This window comes from Schistocerca nitens, chromosome 4, assembly GCF_023898315.1.
Source record: "Schistocerca nitens isolate TAMUIC-IGC-003100 chromosome 4, iqSchNite1.1, whole genome shotgun sequence".
Lineage (NCBI taxonomy): Eukaryota > Metazoa > Arthropoda > Insecta > Orthoptera > Acrididae > Schistocerca > Schistocerca nitens.
Genome location: NC_064617.1, coordinates 882,490,519 through 882,513,405, shown reverse-complemented (window position 1 = coordinate 882,513,405; position 22,887 = coordinate 882,490,519). Strand labels below are relative to the sequence as shown.

Here is a 22,887-nt window from a genome sequence, read left to right as displayed (position 1 = left end):
ATACTGCTCAGCAGTGTGGGATCCGTACCAGATAGGGTTGATAGAAGAGATAGAGAAGATCCAACAGAGAGCAGCGCGCTTCGTTACAGGATCATTTAGTAATCGCGAAAGCGTTACGGAGATGATACATAAACTCCAGTGGAAGACTCTGCAGGAGAGACGTGCAGTAGCTCGGTACGGGCTTTTGTTGAAGTCAAGCAGTATATTGCTCCCTCCTACGTATATCTCGCGAAGAGACCATGAGGATAAAATCAGAGAGATTAGAGCCCACACTGAGGCCTACCAACAATCCTTCTTTCCATGAACAATACGAGACTGTAATAGAAGGGAGAACCGATAGAGGTACTCAATGTACCCTCCGCCAAACACCGTCACGTGGCTTGCGGAGTATGGATGTAGATGTAGAACACAGGTTCAGGGGATGTATGGAAGCAGATGGTTGTCTCTTCTAGTGATGTTGGTAAATGTGAATATGTTTTGTAAATGTGCCATTTTTGTGGCAAGAATAATGTCTTTTCATATCTCCCTAAAGAAGGATTCTCAGACCTGTGTTCATATGAACTTTTTGTAATGTTTTGATATCAAGAATAAATCCATAAAGTTTCTGGCATGTGCTTTTATATACATTTCATAAAACACAAACATATAAAAGATAGGCTGCAACTCACCACATAGTGGAAAACACACACACACACACACACACACACACACACACACACACACACACACACACACAGGGCCCGTCATCTCCAGGTACAAAAGTCCAACAAAGGCCTTAGTGCCCGGAGATGACAGGGGCCATGTCTGTCTAAGATGTGCATGTGAGAATGTTTGTAAGTTTTTTTTTTTTTTTGTCTACATTACATAAGGACTAAGTCTAATACCTCAATAATATCTCACAGTGGAAACTTCAGTTTGGAATATATACAATATTATGAAAAGGGAAGATTACTACTCATCGTAAAGGTGACCTGTTGCATTGCATACAGGTCCAACAAAAAGACTGTTACACATTATAGCTTCTGGCCAAAGCCTCCTTCAGCAAAGAAAATGAACACACATTTATACAAGCAAGCACAACTTGTGCACAAATGACTGCTATCACTGGTAGCTCAGACTGGAATGCAACTGTCATGTGAATAGCAGGCTGGGATGGGGAAGAGAGAGATAGCAGGGTGAGAGGAGGGGGGGGGGGGCACTGTCTGGCAGAATGGGCAAGAACTAGGTGGCGGCCTGGGGAGAAAAACAGGGAATGGAGGTGTGGAGCAGGGAAGGAGAAATACAAGTGTGTGCATTGGCAGAGGACACCACACAATGAAGGTGGGTAACACGAATAGGGAGGAGGCAATGGGACAGAGAGGGTAGAAACAGTTCGGTGGAGAGTATGGAGTCAGTGCGTTATCAAATGTTGAGGCTGAGCCATGCCGGCTCGTATCGATTGATCGATCAGGTCGTCACGGTGTGATCTTTGGGCTCGGCCGTTTGATGTAGCTTTTGGCCGCGACGGGCATGTGGCACTAGAGAGGAACAGCCTGAGAGCTGTGCGGCACTGCGGAATCAGAGGGAGTGTGGTAGAGCAGGCTGGGGCACGATGCAGGGGTTGTGGTATGTTTGACACGTTTGCAAGACCGAACCTGGCTTGTAGTATGGGAACTGGACTCGGCCACATTACCCAAATCGAGTCGTGCGGCCCTGATTTGGATCTGTAAAGGACTTCATAAAAGATTTGGTGAGAATTGCTTGTCATGCTTTTGGTGCGAATATTATACTGATCCTTGCTTCCCAAATATCGGCACCATGACTGGAAACTGTTGTCTTGTGAACCAAAAGGTCCCCTCTATTTAGTACTGTTTAAGGAAACACATGTTATTGTGTTTGGTTAAAGGTTTATCTGGATTTTGTGATGTGATACAGTCCGAGTAAGCAAGGTATATTAATTGGAGCTATTGCTGTTCCGAGTGTCGGACGGCATAAGCCAGTATGGTGAAACTGTAATATTTTTCCTGGTACACTGAGCTGTGTGGGCGTTGTTATAGTTGGTTCAAAGCACAGGTTTAACATTGAATCTGTACGTTCTGTGTTATCTAACTGCGTTACTTGTTCACTCGTAAACAGTGAAATGGTAGTCTTACTTGACTATTTAAGTTTATCAGTATCCTGTTAAGGGGTAAATTAAATGAGCTCCCCAGTTTCAGTGAGCATATGTCAACCTACTAGTGTAGTTTAAATTTCTAAGCTGACTTGGTATTATGCTATTCGGCCTCATCATTTATGGTTACGACAGGGGCATTAGTTATTGATTCACCCTTGACTATTTTATCTCAATGTTTATGAAATAGACTATTATTTTATACATTGTAGTTATTTTACGTTTGAGGGATTAATGTTTGCTGTTTCTCCCCCCCTCCCCTTCCTCTGAAATTGTGTAGTAGCACGGGCTCTAAGACCTTTTTTCAGTGTGTTATAGTGTACTGTGTGTGGCGCCCTGTCCAGCTCCCCAGCTTGCTGTGGGTTCTGGGTCTAGCCGCCTCTGGCCTGGGTCCAGTTCCCCCCCCCCCCCCCCCCACCCAGCTTTCTGCTACTTGAATTAGCCCGTGCCTATGTGACGTCAACTGTTTTGAAAATCTGTCACGAAGGGGTGTATCTGTTTGTATTTTATTTTATTACTTTTTTTTAATTGTGATGTCCATCATTGGTTAAACTTTATCTCATTATTGTAGTCTCCTTTTGTGAGCTTTACTATGTACAGAATTAAATTAACTTGCAAATCACTTAATACCTGTTTAAAGATTAATGTTGTTGTTTGAATAGGGCACTTGCCCGTGCTTGTAAGGATTCTTTGCTAACTTACCTATCACAAAAATTTTAAAGATAAAATTTTATTTCCTAAAGAAAAGTTTAATAAAAGTGTTGTTGTTATAAGCTGTGAATGTTGCTTATGTAGCCAGGCCCTCCCGCTCAACAGCAATTGCCTGATTAGGGAGGATTTACCACCACAGAGGCTGAGATAATTTCGGGAGTGGTGAATGTCATAAGGATAGCACCATCTGTGAAGTTCAGACAAGCTGGTGGTGGAGGGGAGAATCTGGATGGCCCGGGTTGTGAAGCAGTCACTGAAATGAAGCACATCATGTTCAGCTGTATGTTGTGCCATAGGGCGGTCTACTTCGCTCTTCGCTCTTGGCCACAGTTTGGCGGTGGCCGTTCATTCTGGTGGACAGCTGGTTGGTAGGAACACCAATATAAAAAGCAATGCAGTGGTTGCAGCAGAGCTAGTATACGACATGGTCGCTTTCACAGGTGGCCCGGGTTTTGATGGTGTAAGATGAGCATATGAAGGCAATTCAATAGGAAGTGCTGGGTGGGTGGATTGGACGGGTCTTTGAACTTGGTCTTCCACAGGGATATGATCCCTTAGGCAAGGTGGTGAGATTGGAAGTGGTACAGGAATGGACTAGGATGTGGAAATTGCGTCAGTGACAGGAGACCACTTCAGGAGCGGTGGGAAGGGTCTTGCGTAGGCTGTCCCTCATTTCAGGGCACGATGATACATAATCAAAGTTCTGGCGAAGGATGTGGCTCAGCTGTTACAGTCCGAGATGGTACTGGAAGACAAATAGGGCATTCATTTTGCAGCTAGCTCTTCAGGATGGCAGGAGGATTTGGGGAGTGTGGAGAAACAGCACAAGAAATATGTCTGAGGAGGGGTGGGTCATAGTGCCTGTCTGTGAAGGGCTTGGTAAGATATTCAGCAGACTGGGAAAGGAGTTCTTGTCACTGTAGACAAGCTGTCCCCAGGTGGCCAGGCTGTAAGGGAGGTATCTTTCGGTGTGGAAGGGTCGGCAGCTGTCAAAATGCAGGTACTGTTGGTGGTTAGTGGATTTAATGTGGGAAGGGGTGTGGATGGAGCCATCAGTGAGGAGGTGGTCAACGTCTAGGAAGGTGGCATGAGGACAACCAGGTGAAGTGGATGGGAGAGAGAGTGTTGAATATGTGAAAGAATGAGGATAAGATGTCTTAGCCCTGTACGCAGACCATAAAGCTATCGTCAAAGAACCTGAAACAAACCAGGGCTTTGTGTTTTTGGGAGACTAGGAAAGTATCCTCCAGATAGCCCGTAAACAGATTGGTATAGGAAGGCGTCGTGTGGGTGCCATGCAGGTGCACATGGTTGTGCCATGGATTTGTCTGTATACCTTCCCTTCAAACAAGTAGTTGTTATGTGTTAGGATAAAATTACTTAAACAAGGAATGAGGTAGTGGGCTTGGAGTCTGGAGGACTTTGGGAAAGGTCGTGCTCAATTGTGGCATGACCATTAGCATGAGGGGTGTTGGTGTATAGGGAAGTAGTATCAACAGTGACCATTAGGGACCCAGGAGGTAAAGCAGTGGGGGATGATGGAGAGTCAGCAAAGGAAGTGGTTGGTATCTTTGTTGTGGGAAGCTAGATTAAGGGCTATTGGTTGGGAATATTTGTCAATGAGGGGTGAAATCCTTTCAGTGGGGACACCATAACCAGCTACAATGAGGCATCAAGGATTGTTAAGTTTGTAAATTTTTGGGGAGCATGTAGAAGGTGAATATGTAGGATGTCAAAGGGGTGAGGAGGGCAATGGATTCAGGGTAAAGGTTCTGGAAAGGGTCCATGCCTTTAAGCAAGGATTGGAGGTTATGTTAGCTGTCCACCAGAATGAATGTCCACCGCCAAACTGTGGCCAAGAGCAAATTATACCATCCTGTAGCACAACATGCAGCTGAACATAACGTGCTCGATTTCAATGGCTGCTTCACAACCCAGGCCATCTGGATACTCCTCTCTATCAGCTGCTTGTCTAAACTGTGTAGGTGGAAGCTACCCTTACAACATATTTTCCGCTCCTAGCCTCAACCTGCACTAACCTACTGTTCCTACACTCTCCATCCAACAGTTTCTGCCCCCTTCTCTCCTATCACCTCCTCCCTTTTACATCCCCTCACTGTGTGGCCTTTGCCAATGCACCTGCCCTCCTTCCCCCTTCACTGCTGCTTTCCTTTTCCACTCCCCATTTTCCCCCTACACCCCACCTCCTGACGTTGCACCTAGCAGCCTTGTCAGGCCACCATCTAGTTCCTGCATGCCCCTTCAGACAGCGCTCTTCTCTCCCTCCACACATATCCTGCTATCCCTCCCCCTCCCCTGCCCCATTCCAGATTGCTATTCACATGACTGTTGCATTCTGGTCAGAGCTGCCATTGGTAGCGGTCGCATGTGCAGAGGTGAACTTGCTTGTGTGTATTTAAGCATGTTTTCTTGGCTGAAGGAGACTTTGGCCGAAAGTGATAATGTGTAACAGTCGTTTTGTTGTGCCTGTCTCCAACTCAGCGGGTCATTATTATGGTGAGTAATAACCTATCCATTGCTAATATTGTTAACATCTAGCAGTCTCTCTCAGTGTTTGTCTATGTTGCGAGTAGCAATCTGTCCTTTTCACACAGTATTCCACTCCAGATTTTCCATTATATACATGCCACATATTGTTAACATTCCAAATATGTAAAGGAATGAATGTCCATTGGTGCAGGCACATCCACAACATGATCCACCATGCATTGTTGATACAGGAGGATGAAGAAATGGGTTAGAACATAACGTCCTTTTGGCATTGAGCTAACTGAAGCTGAAGTTAACTCACTTGGACCAGTGAGTGGGAGGAGGAAATACCAGCCACTTGCTCCTTTAGAGACTCCCACATTCACCTACAATGATTTAGAACAACCATGGAAAAACATTAATGAGCATTTCTGGATAAAGATTTGAGTGCTGCCTCCCTCAATACAAGTCCAGTGTGTTAGCTATTATGATGCCTCACTTAAAAAATGAGGAACACTGAAGCAAGTATACAAAACAATAAATTACTTACAGAGGGAAACTTGCGTCCATCATAAGAGCAAATAACCGCATTTATAACACCCAGGCGATGAAAGTTGCCCACAATAGCGTGTATCCGGTCCTTGTTGATATCATTGGCAAATAATACACCAGTGTTCTTCATCACAGCAGCTACAAAACACAAAACAAAAACCTACATTGGTCTACAAGAATAAAAATCAAAACCATCTTAAATGTAAACATTTGTTCACAATTGTATGAGAAAAGTAAATAAGCAAGGACCATAAAAGAAAAGAAAAGAAAAGAATTGTAATTTTGAGGATGCCAGTACAACTCTCACATCAATATAAATTAATTTTAATTGGACGAATGAATATGCTCTTCACATTACAATAAAATGATGGAAGAAACAAGTGGAAATATTGGTGATGGTATCATTTTCAGCAATAATCTGCAATCTGAGAGCAACACACTTCTTTTATTTATTCTGGAACCAATCATAAAATATGTTTTTAACTAGAGCAATATTTGTCATACACTGATCATCTTCAGAGACTATGATGGAAAAAACAAAGAAAGTCTACACGGAAATTAAAAAGGAAAAAAATGCCAATTCAGTTGACAAGTGATGTAAAGTGCAATTATCTGCTTGGATGTATAGAGGACATACAGAGAAGAGGACAAAGTAACATTGCATGTTGTGGAGATCTTGTTTACTATGTACTGCATAAGACTTGCAGGTACGAATCGTATACATCTCATGGACCATTTTCAAGTGCATCTCTGACATATGTGGATATATGATCCTCATTTCATCATATAAAAATCAGAGAGAACAACATGTCCATATCTGTTACTGCACTTGAGAATGGGCCATACCTAAAACTAGAAATGCTAAGTAAAGAACAGTTTTAAAATACAGCCGGGTGGCATCATGCCACAAATTTGTCAAGTCTGCCCACCTATAAGAAAATGATCATTCACTTTAATCATATTCATTTGGATACAGATTTGTTACATGATCACAGAGTAATCTTCTTCATTTCTCACAATGATCCCAGCATCTTGGTTTACAGACACATCCCCTAAATTATATCAGCAAAAACCATATTTGCAAAATGAGAAGGGGTGGCCCCTCCCTCCAGCCCTGATGTGCATTACCTAACGTCTCCAACGTAAATCATGCCTCCAAATGAGGTCACCTCACGCACTACTATTTTCACACTTCATGATGATGATAGGATTTAGGTCTTTCATATCTTGATTCTTTGGCACATGTATAAAATAACGCAGTGATGGGTGCACAGAAAATAAAATAACTAATTTTCTCCGTAATCAAGACAATTATCTCTCAGAACAAGCTTTCACATGATCATTTCAAGGAGGGGGGGAGGGAGAGGAGGGAGGGTGGTGGAGAGGAGGGAGACGGACAGAGAGAGGAGGGAGGGTGAGAGAGGGAGAGAGGGAGAGGGAGAGGGAGAGGGAGGGAGGGAGGGAGGGAGAGAGAGAGAGAGAGAGAGAGAGAGAGAGAGGGTGGTGGAGAGGAGGGAGACGGACAGGGAGAGGAGGGGGGGGAGAGAGAGAGAGGGTGTGAGAGAGAGGGAGGAAGGGGGGAAAGCGAGCGAGAGAGGGGGGAGACGGGGGAGAAGGGGAAAGAGGGGGAGAGGGGGGAAAGAGGGGGAGAGGAGGTGAGGGGGAAAGAGAGGGAGACAGTGGGAGAGGGGGGAGACAGTGGGAGAGGGGGGCAGACAGTGGGAGAGGGGGGCAGACAGTGGGAGAGGGGGCAGACAGTGGGAGAGGGGGGCAGACAGTGGGAGAGGGGGGCAGACAGTGGGAGAGGGGGGCAGACAGTGGGAGAGGGGGGCAGACAGTGGGAGAGGGGGGAGACAGTGGGAGAGGGGGGGAGACAGTGGGAGAGGGGGGGAGACAGTGGGAGAGGGGGGGAGACAGTGGGAGAGGGGGGAGACAGTGGGAGAGGGGGGGAGACAGTGGGAGAGGGGGGGAGACAGGGGAGAGGGGGGAGACAGTGGGAGAGGGGGGAGACAGGGGAGAGGGGGGAGACAGGGGGGAGAGGAGGAGAGAGGGGGGAGAGGAGGAGGGAGGGGAGAGGAGGAGGGAGGGGTGAGGAGGAGGGAGGGGGAGAGGAGGAGGGAGGGGGAAGGGAGAGTGAGAGGGGGAGGTATGGGAAGAGGGGAGGGGGAGGGAGGGGAGAGGGGGAGGGATTGGAGAGGGGGAGGGAGGGGAGTGGTGGAGGGAGGGGAGTGGTGGAGGGAGGGGAGAGGGGGATGGAGGGGAGAGGGGGATGGAGGGGAGAGGGGTATGGAGGGGGGAGGGAGGGGAGAAGGGGAGGGATGGGTTGGGGGGAGGGATGGGAGAGGGGGGCATGGGTGTGAGGACGGGGGAGGGGAGGGAGGTGAGTGGTGGAGGGAGAGAGGGGGAGGGAGGGAGAGAGGGGGCGGGAGAGGGGGAGGGAGGGAGAGAGGGGGAGGGAGAGGGGGAGGGAGGGAGAGAGGGAGGGAGGGGGAGGGAGAGAGGGGAGAGGGAGAGAGGGGAGAGGGGGTAGGGAGGGAGATAGGGGAGAGGGAGGGAGAGGGGGTAGGGAGGGAGATAGGGGAGAGGGAGGGTGAGTGGGAGAGAGGGGGAGGGAGGGAGGGGGGAGAGAGAGAGAGAGAGAGAGAGAGAGAGAGAGAGAGATGTCCACAATTAACTGTTTTCGAAAACAGTAGACCGTAAGAGATGCGAAATGTCCTGGCAGAATAAAACTGTGTGCCGGACCGAGACTCGAACTTGGGACCTTTGCCTTTCGCGGGCAAGTGCTCTACCAACTGAGCTACCCAAGCACGACTCACTTGTCCTAACACCTTCAATTTTGCCAGTACCTCGTCTCCTACCTTCCAAACTTCACAGAAGCGCTTTTGCGAACCTTGCAGAGTTACCACTCCTGGAAGAAAGGTTCGCAGAAGAGGTTCTGTGAAGTTTGGAAGGTAGGAGACTAGGTACTGGTAGATTTGAAGCTGTCAGAATGGGTTGTGACTCGTGGTTGAGCAGCTTAGTTGGTAGAGCACTTTCCCATGAAAAGCAAAGGTTCCGAGTTCGAGTCTCAGTCCAGCACACAATTTTAATCTGACAAAGTTTCATATCAGTGCACACACTGCTCCAGAGTGAAAATCTCATTCTCGTAACATCCCTCATGCTGTGGCTAAGCCATGTCTCCGCCATATCCTTTCTTCCAGGAGTGCTAGTTTGCAAGGTTCACAGAAGTTTCTGTGAAGTTTGGAAGGTAGGAAATGAGGTACTGGCAGAATTGAAGCTGTGAGGACGGGTCGTGAGTCGTGCTTAGGTAGCTCAGTTGGTAGAGCACTTGAACGGGAAAGGCAAATGTCCAGAGTTCGAGTCTTGGCCTGGCACATAGTTTTAATCTGCCAGGAAGTTTCATATGAGCGCACACTCTGCTGCAGAGTGAAAATCTCATTCTAGTAAGAGATGCAACAAAATTAAACAGGCTGAGGATATCTTTGCATATCCCCCCCCCACCTCCCTCTATCTCTATCTCTATCTCTATCTCTCTCTCTCTCTCTCTCTCTCTCACACACACACACACACACACAATTCTTGTGAACTGAGTTATATCTCTGAACAAAAGTTTATCAACTGCTCAGTATTAGTAACATGCTAGAAATTTGAATTTTGACTGTTAGTCAACTCTCTAGCTCTTTCTACTTGCATGTGTCAGTCTTTGAAAGCTGATCTATTATGTTCAACTTCTCATTTTTGTACCACTCAAAGATATGGCAAGTGGTTGCTACTTCTCATTCCACTCATTCCATTATCTCTTTATCCCCTTCAGTGAATGAAAGAATTTCAAAAAATCCAAAATGGTAGAAATTCAACAGTGTATTTAAATTTTTATCTGGCACTCTCAATACTGCTGTTTCTGTGACTGGTTCTGCAAGAATAAAACTGAAAAGTCAGCCTTTTATTTTTGAGACAAACCATGTACATTATTTTATCTACAGACATTACTGTCACTTTACAATATAGTCTCTTTTTATTTCTGACTTTTGCCACCTTTCTCTAAGGATCACGATTCTCTTGTAGTAGAAGCCATTCTGACTGCCCAAAGACACTAATATACTGCTTTTTCAGCATCCTCCGGAGTCATGTAGTGTTAACCTCACATCTATTCTTTTGCAGTACATAAAACAGGGTAGTCAAAAATGCAGATTCAGGACTGCAGGGATGGTGGAGGAGACTTTCCCACCCAAATGTCCTGAATTTCTTCAGTGTGATACATTCAGGGCGAAGTCGTGCATTAGCTTACTGCACAATGATTCTCATCTGTGAATGTGTATTGTAAATGCACAATGGAGCTACAAGTGTACTGGACAACATTTATCGGCTGCCCAGATTCATGAAAATCAACCAAAAGGCAATTCCCTGCAAGCCAGAAGATGACATCCTTACTGTTATAAATGGCGCCTTTTCATACTTTGGTGTTCTGTTTCACAGCAATGATGAAATCTGGTTTCATTTTATGTCACAATACTCATCAAATGATCATCTCCTTCATTATGAAATCTCTAAGAACTCTTTGTGTGACAGTTTTTTTCTGAGTTGTGTTGACTTTGATCAATAACTCCAGAAACCAAAAACTTTTCAACAATCATTTAAACAATTTGTTGCACTGCACAAAGTTTTGTTACGATTTCATTCACAGCGACAAATTGTCTTCCCTGATGAGCTTGTCAATTCTTCCCTCACTGCGTATTAAGGAGACAGTTTGAGGACGACCATTACAAAACTCATGTCGGGAGTTTGTTTTCCTGTATTTGAAGGATTTATCCTAACACTGCTAGCATCCACACCCGTATCTCCACATCAATACTGAAGCCTGCGATGAATTTCTGATGCAAATCTTTCCTCTACGAAAAGCAATTCAATGACAGCACGCCGTCAAAGCTAAACTTCCATATTGGCCAGTTTGTGAATATGTACTGCTGCCACGTGATAAATGTTAATGGCGTTACAATGGGTCAACACACAGTGTCGTGTCTGCAGATTACAATAATGTTGTTTATATTAAATTGTTATATTTGCAATTGTAATGAAAGGTTGCTCGAAACATACAGTATGACCCTAGACTGTACGTGCTCTGATCTACACCAAATCCATGAAATGTATATTATTAAGTTTATAAAAGCAAATATTTTCTTGTCCTGATCTGGGCTTCATAAGAAACAGAACAATAAAATGTGATTCAAGACAGTATGCAACCTACAATACAGAAAAAATTATAGATTTAATACACTCGAGATTCCAAGACCATTAATGACAAATGCACATCATAACGGGATCTACAGAAAGAACTGCAAAAACTGTGGACAAACATACGAAAGCACAGGTGCACCACAGAGAACCCTCACAATGTGCCCCTGGCCCACGACTCACCTATGTGTGAGGCCTTGCCGCCAGGTGCGGCACACATGTCGAGCACCCTCTCACCCTCCTGGGGAGCGAGCGCCATCACGGGTAGCAGGCTGGATGCACCTTGCACCATGTAGTGGCCCGCCAGGTACTCAGGCGTCGCTCCCAGTGCCACCGAGGACGAGTACACCACCAGCCCAACCTTGGTCCACTTCCCGACCGGGTCGAGGTTCGCGCCTCTATTGATGAGCGCCTGCAAGGGATGGAGACACAATTATCGTTTGCTGTAGTAAGCTTTTGGCCAAAAGGCCTTCTTCTGACTTAGATAGCATACACACATGCATTAGCACAAACACAACTCACACGCGCGACCACCGTCTCTGACTACTGAGGACAGACTGCAAGCAACTGCGCGTGATGGGAGAAGCAGTCTGTCTGAGTAGTGGGGGTTTACTTGAAAATAATGCTTTTCAAACATCCATTCAGAATATTTTCCCGCGACCTGTTAGATTTGTTTCAGCAGTTGCACCAGATGACAGGGGTCGCCGCGCTTGCGCAGCTACGATGATGCAGGAAACCCATACGTTCGTACGTGTTAAACATTAAAATATCTTACATTATGTCATAAAAGAAACAAGACATACTCCAAGAGCATGGGAATTTTGTGAACCATACTAAAATGCATAATTCGGCTTAAAGTGCACATTCATTATGTCTAGATTCAAATGAAAATTTTCTTGGAGTATCAGTACCGTATTATCTCATGTTTGGTTCTTTATTATAGTACAGGGTGATTCAAAAAGAATACCACAACTTTAAAAATGTGTATTTAATGAAAGAAACATAATATAACCTTCTGTTATACATCATTACAAAGAGTATTTAAAAAGGTTTTTTTTTTCACTCAAAAACAAGTTCAGAGATGTTCAATATGGCCCCCTCCAGACACTCGAGCAATATCAACCCGATACTCCAACTCGTTCCACACTCTCTGTAGCATATCAGGCGTAACAGTTTTGATAGCTGCTGTTATTTCTCGTTTCAAATCATCAATGGTGGCTGGGAGAGGTGGCCGAAACACCATATCCTTAACATACCCCCATAAGAAAAAATCGCAGGGGGTAAGATCAGGGCTTCTTGGAGGCCAGTGATAAAGTGCTCTGTCACGGGCTGCCTGGCGGCCGATCCATTGCCTCGGGTAGTTGACGTTCAGGTAGTTACGGACAGATAAGTGCCAATGTGGTGGCGCTCCATCCTGCTGAAATATGAATTGTTGTGCTTCTTGTTCGAGCTGAGGGAACAGCCAATTCTCTAACATCTCCAGATACTGTAGTCCAGTTACAGTAGCACCTTCGAAGAAGGCCGTCCAGAACTTTTCCCTTTGCACAAACACCCATTCTCTGTAAACTGTTTATACCAACGTTTAATACACCACCTATCAGGAGGTTTAACACCATACTTCGTTCGAAACGCACGCTGAACAACTGTCGTCGATTCACTTCTGCCATACTCAATAACACAAAAAGCTTTCTGTTGAGTGGTCGCCATCTTAGCATCAACTGACACTGACGCCTAGTCAACAGCGCCTCAAGCGAACAAATGTACAACTAAATGAAACTTTATAGCTCCCTTAATTCGCCGACAGATAGTGCTTAGCTCTGCCTTTTGTCGTTGCAGAGTTTTAAATTCCTAAAGTTGTGGTATTCTTTTTGAATCACCCTGTATAATACCATAAGTGCTAGAAGATGAAAACGTGAACTTGAAATGCAGCAAACAGTTGAAACTAGCCAATAGTGTGGAATTAAACACTTTGTTTGAAATAAATTGGCCTCAGCAGAAAAGATTAATAACAGTTGTTTTCTTTAACAAACCGACAAAAAAAAACTTCATTGTTCTGCAAGGCAATTAATGCTTGACTGTCAGAAAGGTGGGAACAAAATCTGAAACTAATAACATATTTTAGCCTTCCGTAATTATGTGAATGATTTTAATTCACTTGATAGCTGCCGGCCACAGAAATCCGTTTTGTTTTCATTTGACGTGAGAGCAATAAACGAAGAGGAAACAACAAAATCACTTAAACATGGGTCACGTGGAGACTACCATCTCCCCACAACAACTCAGACTGCTCCGTGCATCAGGTCCGGATCTACGATATTTCTGAACCGGGACAATATTAGATAGTGGCGCTCCCCCTTCCTCGAGCGATTGAGGCAGGATGCAAAAAATTTAAAAAATTGACTTTTCAAAAAAATCTTCATTTTGTAGCGCACATCTTTCTGAAGAGTCTGATACATAAAACATATATGTTTCAGGGAACGTAAGACATGTTATTTGGTCTTAAGTGTGCCAAAGTGCAGTGCCAAGCCTCTTCACACAGCATTCTTCCATCGCACGTCTCTGTATTTCGCTCTGTGAAATTCAAACATGTAATATTTTGTAATGAGTGCCATCAAAGTATATTCAGGCCAGTGGAAATTAAAATGTCCTGTGGTGTCTCTCCTGCCCCAGTCGCCCGGTTTGACATCCTGCCCCTCTTAATATAATAAACTCACAAGTAATAGCGGATGGGATTATTTGTAACTGGAAGAACAATAACGCTTCAGAAAACCAGTAAAGACAGGAGACAAGCAAGACAGTACACATTTCTTCAATCCTTAATGCCCTAGCATTTTTTTCTCTCTAATCTTGCTACAACTTTACATGGCGTGCTTTCCTTTCCATGAAAGAATCTATTACCTCATCAAAGTTCGTCAACATTTTGCTACATGAAAAAACGAAATGTCGTAGTCTAATACTAGAAAAGCTGTTAATACAAATAGTACCCAAGACTGGTGTGGCTTCTCGATTTGATTACGTGTATTTTTTCGCTGTCTGCTAGATAAAACTAAATAGGCCTGTCTAATATTTCAGCAATTGTTACACACACCAAATAAACAAGACTGTTTTGGCACAAATGGTCATTTTTATAACACGACGGAATATAATTCACGAAGTACCAATATCAAATTCCTATTAGGCCTACTACAAGCAAAAAGTTTTATGTTAGGAAATAGTTTCACATTTCATTCATACTCTCTAGCTTCTGAAGCATAAGATCGAAAAGTAGTAGTACAAAATTTTTATATGAATTTGAAATCGTCATGTACTTCTGCAATTTGTGGGAGTCCCCGTTTCTTCTCCTTCCTCGTTCTAACAAACAATCTTGTCATCTCTAATTCTGTAACTATTCCTGCCAGTGTCAAAATTTATTCTCTGGTCAACTTCACAAAACCTGCCACAATCACCGGTTTAGTTATCCCGCATTTATTCTCCGGTTAGGTGTTATTACGTGTTCGTACAACGCGTTTTCCTTGCTACCTGCAGAATAGAACTTTAGCGGCTGCTAGCCGGAGACTGTATAACTGGCCCTTAGTAGTGTAGCGGTCTAGCGAAAAATTTTCTGTCAAAATTTCATTTTCCTGGATCACTGAGAAAACAATATGTAATCTTTGTTGCCTGTTATTCCTGTTAGTCGTTTATTTCCACTCTGGTAGTATGAAACTATGGAATTCGCTAGTAATTATAACAACGCTGATCATTTGCAAACCCAGTCAACCACATGAACAGCGATTGTCATTTACCTTTACGTGTGTATGAAATTACACTGCAATGTCAAAGAAGTCGACAGCGTGTATTGCACGTAGACCCGTCCCTTTTGTTTGCAGGAAAGTTTATTTCTAGATGCGACAGGGATTCCCCTGGCAGACACATCACGTACACTATGCACGCATTCAAAAATCAACTTACGATTCATTCAGCAATCAATATAGAATTTAATCAAAAATGTTCAAAAACCAACAGGGATGCATTCAAAATCGTATGAGTAATTGATAGACCAACGTGCCCTGGATGCTAGGCACTTTGTGAAACAAGGTCTTTTTACTCAATATTACGAATCCCCCCACCGAAACTGCCACCCAGGGCAGATACCCCGGTTTTCCCCCGGCCCCTAGTTCTGCGCCTGTTGGGCATACGTGAATGTGTCAGCTTAGGCGCACCAGTAAAATTTTTTCGGATAGCATATGGCTGCTTGCTGCTATTGCTTATACAGCTAACTGCCACACTTCTGTAGCCAGAAGCAGGAGAAGGTACTACTCATACGCGACTCAACTGCACATGCACATAAACTCGCTTGCAACCGCTCGAAAGAATCTAATGTAAACAGTTGTGACGTCATGTTCATCGGAGGCAATCTGTTGTTATGAAACACTGCATAGTCTTCCTAAAGCCTTTGACACATTTTGCTGTTGGCAGACGCTTGTATGAGCACTGTGTTTTGTTCTTGTATATGGTGCATTTCCTTTGCAACTTAAGTTTTACTTTCGTTCGTGTTTAATTGCTGCAGTATTATTCTGTAGTAGTGAGATACAGTAATATTCTTTGTTAGAGTATTCGTTCTTACCAGTCAAAGTTACAAAAATTTAACTTAAAACTAAAACAATGAAAAATTCCCGGGTTTTTCCCGGTTTTCTCCCCGATGAAAAATTCCCAGGTTTTTCCCGGATCTCCCGGTTGTCCCGGGTCGTATACACCCTGTTATTTAACAATCTTTCTGTTGAGCCTGTCTGGGACTCAATGTCTCCACTATACGGTCAGTATCAATCTATCCTTTTCATATCATTGTCAGATTACTTATGTGTATAGAGAACAAGAACATTCCTATCACACAACCCTGGAGCACTCCTGAAAATAGCTATGTGTCTGATGGACACTTGCTGCCCAGGACAACATACTGGGTCCTATTACTTAAAAAGTTTTCAAGTTGCTCACATATCTGGGAATCTACTCCATATGCTCGGAAATTTATTAAAAAACTGCAGTTGGCCACTGTGTCAAATGCTTTCCGGAAATATGAGAATATGGCATCTGCCTGTTGCCCTCCAACAATGGTTCGCAGGATATTATGCAAAAAAAGAGCAAGCTGAGTTTTGCACAACCCACACTTTCTAAGCCCATGTTATAAGTGGACACAAGCTCTTCTGTGTAATGGAAATTTATTATATTCAAACTAAGAATAAGTTAAAGAATTATGCAGCAAACCCATGATGTTAAGGGCCAGCCCTGAAATTTTCTGCGTCCATTCTTTTACCCTTTTTAAGTACAATAGTCTGTTGCACTTTTTTCCATTCGCTTGGGACACTGCACTCGACAAGACATTCACAATAAATGCAAGCCAAGTATGGATACAAGCAGTGGCAATTCAAAACATCACAAGGAACAAATACTGAAGCCCCCTTACCTGTGCCAGATCTCTGCGTCGTGTTTTCAGGCTGTTGGTACGGAGTGTAACGGGACGCTTAACCTCACTCGCCTCCAGGAACTCGAGCAGCTCCGACAGTGGAAAAAGCTGCATTAAGTGCTCCATCAGAAACTCGTTATAGCTGTAGTACGTACACAAGTCCTTACGGAGAAGATCAACATACTCACATCGAGACCTGCGAGGTAAGCAACATATAATCACAATGAAACAATTTCTTGAAATGCTAAAGTGTTTCAACAACAACACTGTGGCAAACAAATAACTCCGCACAATTAAAAAAAAAGTGTGGTGTTTACTTCCTGTCCTATGTTTCTTAACTGTTTGACTGCTGTGACATCACGAGTCGCAGCTTCCAGTTAAATGTAATACGTAGTTTTAAATGTGGTGAGAGATGTATTCTGCATCACACTCGTGTAATGAACACACCCTCCATAAGTAGTGGGCATAACATCAGGCAGTGGCATGGGAAGGGGCTCTGAGAGCAAAGCCGTACCGTTAGGGCAATATGTTTGGATAATATGGTATGAGCCAATGTGGTGCAATAAATGTTTCCTCTACAAGTCAAACCTTTATTTAACCTATCATGATAGATACACTATTATTTTAAAATATTTAACAGTTGTTATTTTAAAAAGTGTACTAGAACTTTATTATGCATTAAAATCATTTAAAAGAAAATGAAAAATGTTAACACATGTACATATCTGCTCCTTGTCAAAAACATGATGTGATGTTAATTCCTGACATAACGAGACTAGCAATCTAAAACTTTTAAGTAAAGTTAAAAAGAAATAATATTTTTTTAATAGTCAAGATGGCTAATGAATAACATTAAATAATGACTAGTTTCAGTTGATTATACATCCATCTCCCAACCTGAAATAATAATATGTATCACATACCAATGGGCAAAACATGTTTAATGTATTCACCTAGTTCGCGTATATTTTTGCATACATTTTTCTTGACTTCTGTATTGTGTTATGATGTTAGGTAGATATTATTTAATCAATTTCTTTATCCCCTGTTTACTTATTGTATTTTGTTACATATATTACATGTATAGATGTGGTGTCTGTTCTTTCGGACATGTCCAAAACAACAGACACCATTTTGATCCAGCAGCCATTATGAATTAATTGCATAAAAAGCATTTTAACCATCAGCATTAAAATGCATTTTATAAAATACTTTACCATTATTGAAACTCACCAGATGGAAACACTATGAATTAACACACAAAGGAATTACAGACATTTGCTGCAAGTGGACACTGAATGACATCAACTCTTGCAGGAATTGGCAAAATTCTGCAAGTAATTAGGGTAATGGACAAGAGGCCCTACATTAGTAGTTTGTGGATAAGTTGAGAATTTGGGTCTGGCGGGAGAAGTGACCACTACGTCCAGATGGCTCAGCGGTCAGAGCATCTGCCGAGTAAGCAGAAGACCCAGGTTCGAATCCTAGTATGGCAGATACTTCCAACTTTTCCCACTGATTTCAATCATTGCCTGCTTGTAGTCAATGTCTGTAACTCCCCTGTGTCTAGATTACATGTTCTTATTTGTCGTAATTATGTGTACTAATGCGCCACCTATCAGCATGTTACCTTTTCCTCACAGGCCTGTGCGAGCGCGAATAGCCGATTAGACTGGTTACAATTCTGATTGGGCCACTAGCATTTATTTACACAATATAGTTTGGTTGACAAGTTACTAGTGTAATAATACTGTGTATCAATGCAAACTGTTAAGATGAGTTTTTACTGTGCATAATATGGCTTGGTTTTACTGCTGTATTGTTTTGTATTTTGTACTGTCATTTCTCTTTATTTCTTAGGTCTCAAATATCTAAGATTTTATCTCAGTGGATTATGCCGTTATTTTATTGACTTCCATCCCCCACATGGGTGTCCACTGCAATGCAGATGTCTCTTAGTCTCATTTTATGAACAGATACTACACATGGTTTTATAATCAGTATGTAATTGACCTTTTGCTTGTATTATTACAGTTTTTTGTAATCCCTCCTGGTACTCTACCCGAGTACAATTTTCTGTTATTATGCAAGTTCTTCAGATGACTGTATATTCAACTAAAACTAGTCATTTAATGTTAAAATGACTGAATATTAATTCCTGAAACAAGACCAAAAGTTCCCTTTTTAAAAAAATTTGGAAAAGGAAAAGCCATGACAAGGGAAAACAAGATTCGGGTTAGAAAACTTGAAAACTTTACCCTATAGCGAGTAAGTGGATTTGTCCAAAAGCTATCAAGGTTCTCAGTTATTAGTATGCTGATTCCATGTGAAAATCTCTCCAGTTGCTGTTCAGAACTTTACCAAGTCCACTACCGGTTTCAACCTTTATATTAGGCCATTTTTAAGGGTCTCGCAAGAGGTTATTGTGCATTCTTCATTCTGGTTTTATGTGAAGAAACAGTTTGTGTAAACTTCTGCACAATGAGGGAGACATAATACTTTTTCAGAACCACTTGAAAATGGTCAAATGTACAGGCTGAAACTGGTAAGTGTCTGAATAAAGTTCTCTACAGAAACTGGAGCACTTTTGATTAATTAATTAATAAAAATATCTAAGTCTTGTTTATGTGTCTTTCAATTGCTCAACATTTATACTATTCAGTGTATTGCTACCTGTACACCTTAAATCATCTAAGAAAATATAACTTTTCCAAGAAAGAAGTGCCTTACAAAACTGTTGTTCAACTAATTCTTAAGTACTGCCTGCCACTCTGGTAACATTATCAGGTAGGATTAATAGGAGAAATAGATAAGATCCAAAGAAGAATTGAGTATTTCACCAAAGTTTACTTAATTATCACAATCTTATATTAGACCAGGAAAGAAATGAAATTGAACTTAGTTTGCTCACAACTCTTTAAAGGTTGAAATATACACATATGATGTGTGAAATATATACATATTATGAAACAAAATCATAAACAATTTTCTTCCAATATTTATTTAGCACTAAATTATATTACATACAATATTTTTAGTTCTTCCTCTACCTGCACAACTAAATTATATAACATGTAATGTTTTTAATTGTTCATCTACATGCACAAATAAATAAATTCAATGAAATTTGTATACAGTGCAAAAAGGATTTCACACACACTCAATTTGTGTGTGTGTGTGTTTTCATCTGTCAAATAAAGGAGGCAGAGGGCCAAAACAGATACCACACTGGAGTCCAATTTACCAAAAAAGACTTAGGGGAAGACCCAAATGGGACACAGACTAAGAAAGGCAGTTGAACTCAACTGGCAACACAATACTCAAGATCGGCAGAAATGAAAGAACCTGCTGGGATCCTTCTTTCTATGTCGCATGACAACTCAAAGGGGCCACATCACCAAGTGACTGGATTGGCTGATGATATATGTGTTTAAGGTGTTGATACAAGATAAGCATTTTACTTAATAGACTGGTTTACTGTTAAAATTTCAAGTTTGTACGTTTTAAGAGGAGTCGAGAAACTCCATACACACAAACCTTACAAAATGACCACAACAAGAAAATCAGAGCTCATACGAAGGTTTCACCAAAAGTCTTTCTTCCCACCCACAATTCACAAATGTTAACAGGGAAGGAGAGAACTGGTAGTGATACAGGAAAAATATCCAGTTAGAAAAACTCACCTTCCTTCTTCACGAAGTTTATTAAAATCTGAAAGCACCAACACTACGTCTTTTATACGTTGCTGAACTTCAGGAAGGCCCTGGGGCTCATTTAATTCAGCTTCTGATGGGAAGGTAAAAACATCTTGACTGGCAATGTTCATCTTCATTTCCTCTTCTGCCAGCTTTCTGAATCATAGAAAGGTAATCATTAATAAAATTCAAGTACACCCACTAATAATAACAAATCTACTGACAGTGTTTTGAAAGTGGCAGTTACTGCTTCATGCCAATATAGTATAGATATATCACCAAAATAAAGAAAATCAACTCACACTGAAGGACTATAGCAATTTAAAATATCTAAAATAAGCAATTATAGCAAGTGAAATTTTGCTAAATACAGATTCTACTTTATTAAGTTTCTTAAATGCACAATGCAGATTTGATAACACTATAACACTACAAATAAGACTGCACACAGTATACCTGTGCGACCAATTCTCGATTGCTGCTTCAGAGTTTGAGATCTCCACAACATTGGTTTAAAGGATGACAGCAGAGTAATCAAAAGCACACTGCTATATTTGTTGCTAATTGGCTTGATCACTACAAGAGTGTCACAAATTTTCCACGAGTTTAAATAGGAATAGTTGGAGGGAAAAGACTGTTTTGCAAAACCCTACTGGTTCTGAGAAAACCAGTATTTGTGTCAGACAGCAGAAAGAATCTGCAAGCCCCTATCACTCATCTCATGTCAGGCCCATAGGAACAAAATTAGACAGATTAGAGCTCTTACAGGGGCATGAAAGCAACGATTTTTCCCCTCTCATTCCATTTGAGAGGGAAACAGGAAAGGAAATTACCGGAAATTGTAGAAAATACCCTCCACCGTGCATTGTACAGTCACTCACGGAGTATGTACATAGATATATATGAAAGAGAACTTGGAGAGCAGCCAAGCAAATTCATTTCTGATGGCTATTAAGCAGAAAATTTCTGCCAAATGATATAGGCAAACTACAAGTACACTGCATAGGGAACTGTTTTAATGAGGTGTGGAAGAACATCTGCTAACCACAGTGTCATATCTTGAAATTAATTTCAGGAAAATCGTAGGAGTGTACTGATCCTAGAACACTACCCACAGAAAGAAAATGTCACACGGAGGAAATGTTAACAAATAACTGCATATTGTCTACACACAGAATTTGACCATGTCACTGGACCAGTGATATGGAACACAATCCCTGAATAATATTCTCAAATTGCCAGATGTTGTAACCAATTAAAATAATTATTGGAGCATAAAATAAATAAGGGACCTTCTGTCACACAGAGTTCGCACAATATAAAAATTGACAAACATCACACATAGACTCTCTTCGCAAAATGATGCAGCATCCATTAAGTGAACTTTTTGAAAAATGAGAAGTAGTAGTTGTTTCGGCAATCGACCTTACGGTCGGTCAGTTTGAGACAGTTCTCCATTTATTTCACTTGCCGGGTACCCTCTCCATTTTAGCACAGCTACACACCATACATTTAGGAAATATCTTGTGTTGTTTCCAATTTTTGTTAGATGCAACTTTGGTCTAACAGTTTTTTCTTAATGCATGTGTCTGACATTACAGATCTCACTCAAAATATTATCGTAAAGGTACATACTTTTATCATGCAATAAATGTAACACGTGTTTGAATATTCTTTTTATATTACGTAAGATGGTCTTTTTTCCTTTGTTAAAGTTATTTTGTTTGATCAAATGGGACTATGGAAGTTGCCATAGGAAAGTGAATAGTGGGATACATTGTGGGAACTGTAACAAATGGTTTCACTGGGCAGAATATAGGGGAGAGAGGTCTATTATGTGCACATTGGCTGTACTGTACTGTACCCTGCCCCATTTTTCTGTCGGTATGTGAAGGCTTGTCTCACGAACTATTGTACAGATTTACATACCCAGGGCGAACTGGTGTGACCACTCTGTCGACAAACAAACAACCACAGAAGCGCAATGCCTAGAATAGTTGGCAGGTTGCGCTTGGGCAGTCTGCTCTTGCGTTTAGGTGCTGCAGTACACTAGCAAGTGCCATTTGACACATGGTTCTTAAATCATGAAAGCGATGATATTTAGCTACCTAAAATCATTATCAAATTTTTTAATCATAACTATAAGCAGTGCCCCAAAAGCAAAATTATCACTAGAGCATACAAGTCGTCTGGTTGTAGATACATAGTGCTACTCATGTGAAGCTGGGGTGGGTCGCTAGTGGTTGTGTAAGTAGCAGTATTCTTTGTCTAGGAATTCATTTCTATTCTGGCCGTATGTTGGTGTCCATGTGCTTTCGGTGCTAAGTTTTGCACTTCATTGACTAACTGATCTGGATTTGGACTATCTTCAGATTAAAACATGACACTATATCACATTAACTGAAACTCCACGAAAACAGTCATCATCCAAAACATTCGAGTTGCAAGCAATCATGGTGCCCATTATTTAAAAATCTGGAGCTTTTAACAGTCGTCTCACTGCACATCTACGAGACAATAATTTCTTATATGATGAATAGAAATTATTATGGAAAATCCTTTACGTCCTTCATATAATATAATATAGTAAAAAAAGATTATTTTCTGCTCCCTGTTCA

General features: G+C 41.9%; 1 protein-coding gene across 1 annotated transcript in view; it reads right to left on the bottom strand.

Moving 5' to 3' along the window:
- The window catches only part of LOC126253401 (uncharacterized), a 122,569-nt gene that overhangs the window by 51,988 nt on the left and 47,694 nt on the right, over positions 1-22,887 (bottom strand). The window contains exons 5-8 of the mRNA XM_049954700.1: positions 20,258-20,425; positions 16,575-16,770; positions 11,318-11,546; positions 5,901-6,040 (exon numbers count right to left, since the gene is read on the bottom strand). Of these exons, the coding sequence (XP_049810657.1) occupies positions 5,901-6,040; positions 11,318-11,546; positions 16,575-16,770; positions 20,258-20,425 (733 nt within the window). The remainder of the gene's footprint in view (positions 1-5,900; positions 6,041-11,317; positions 11,547-16,574; positions 16,771-20,257; positions 20,426-22,887) is intronic.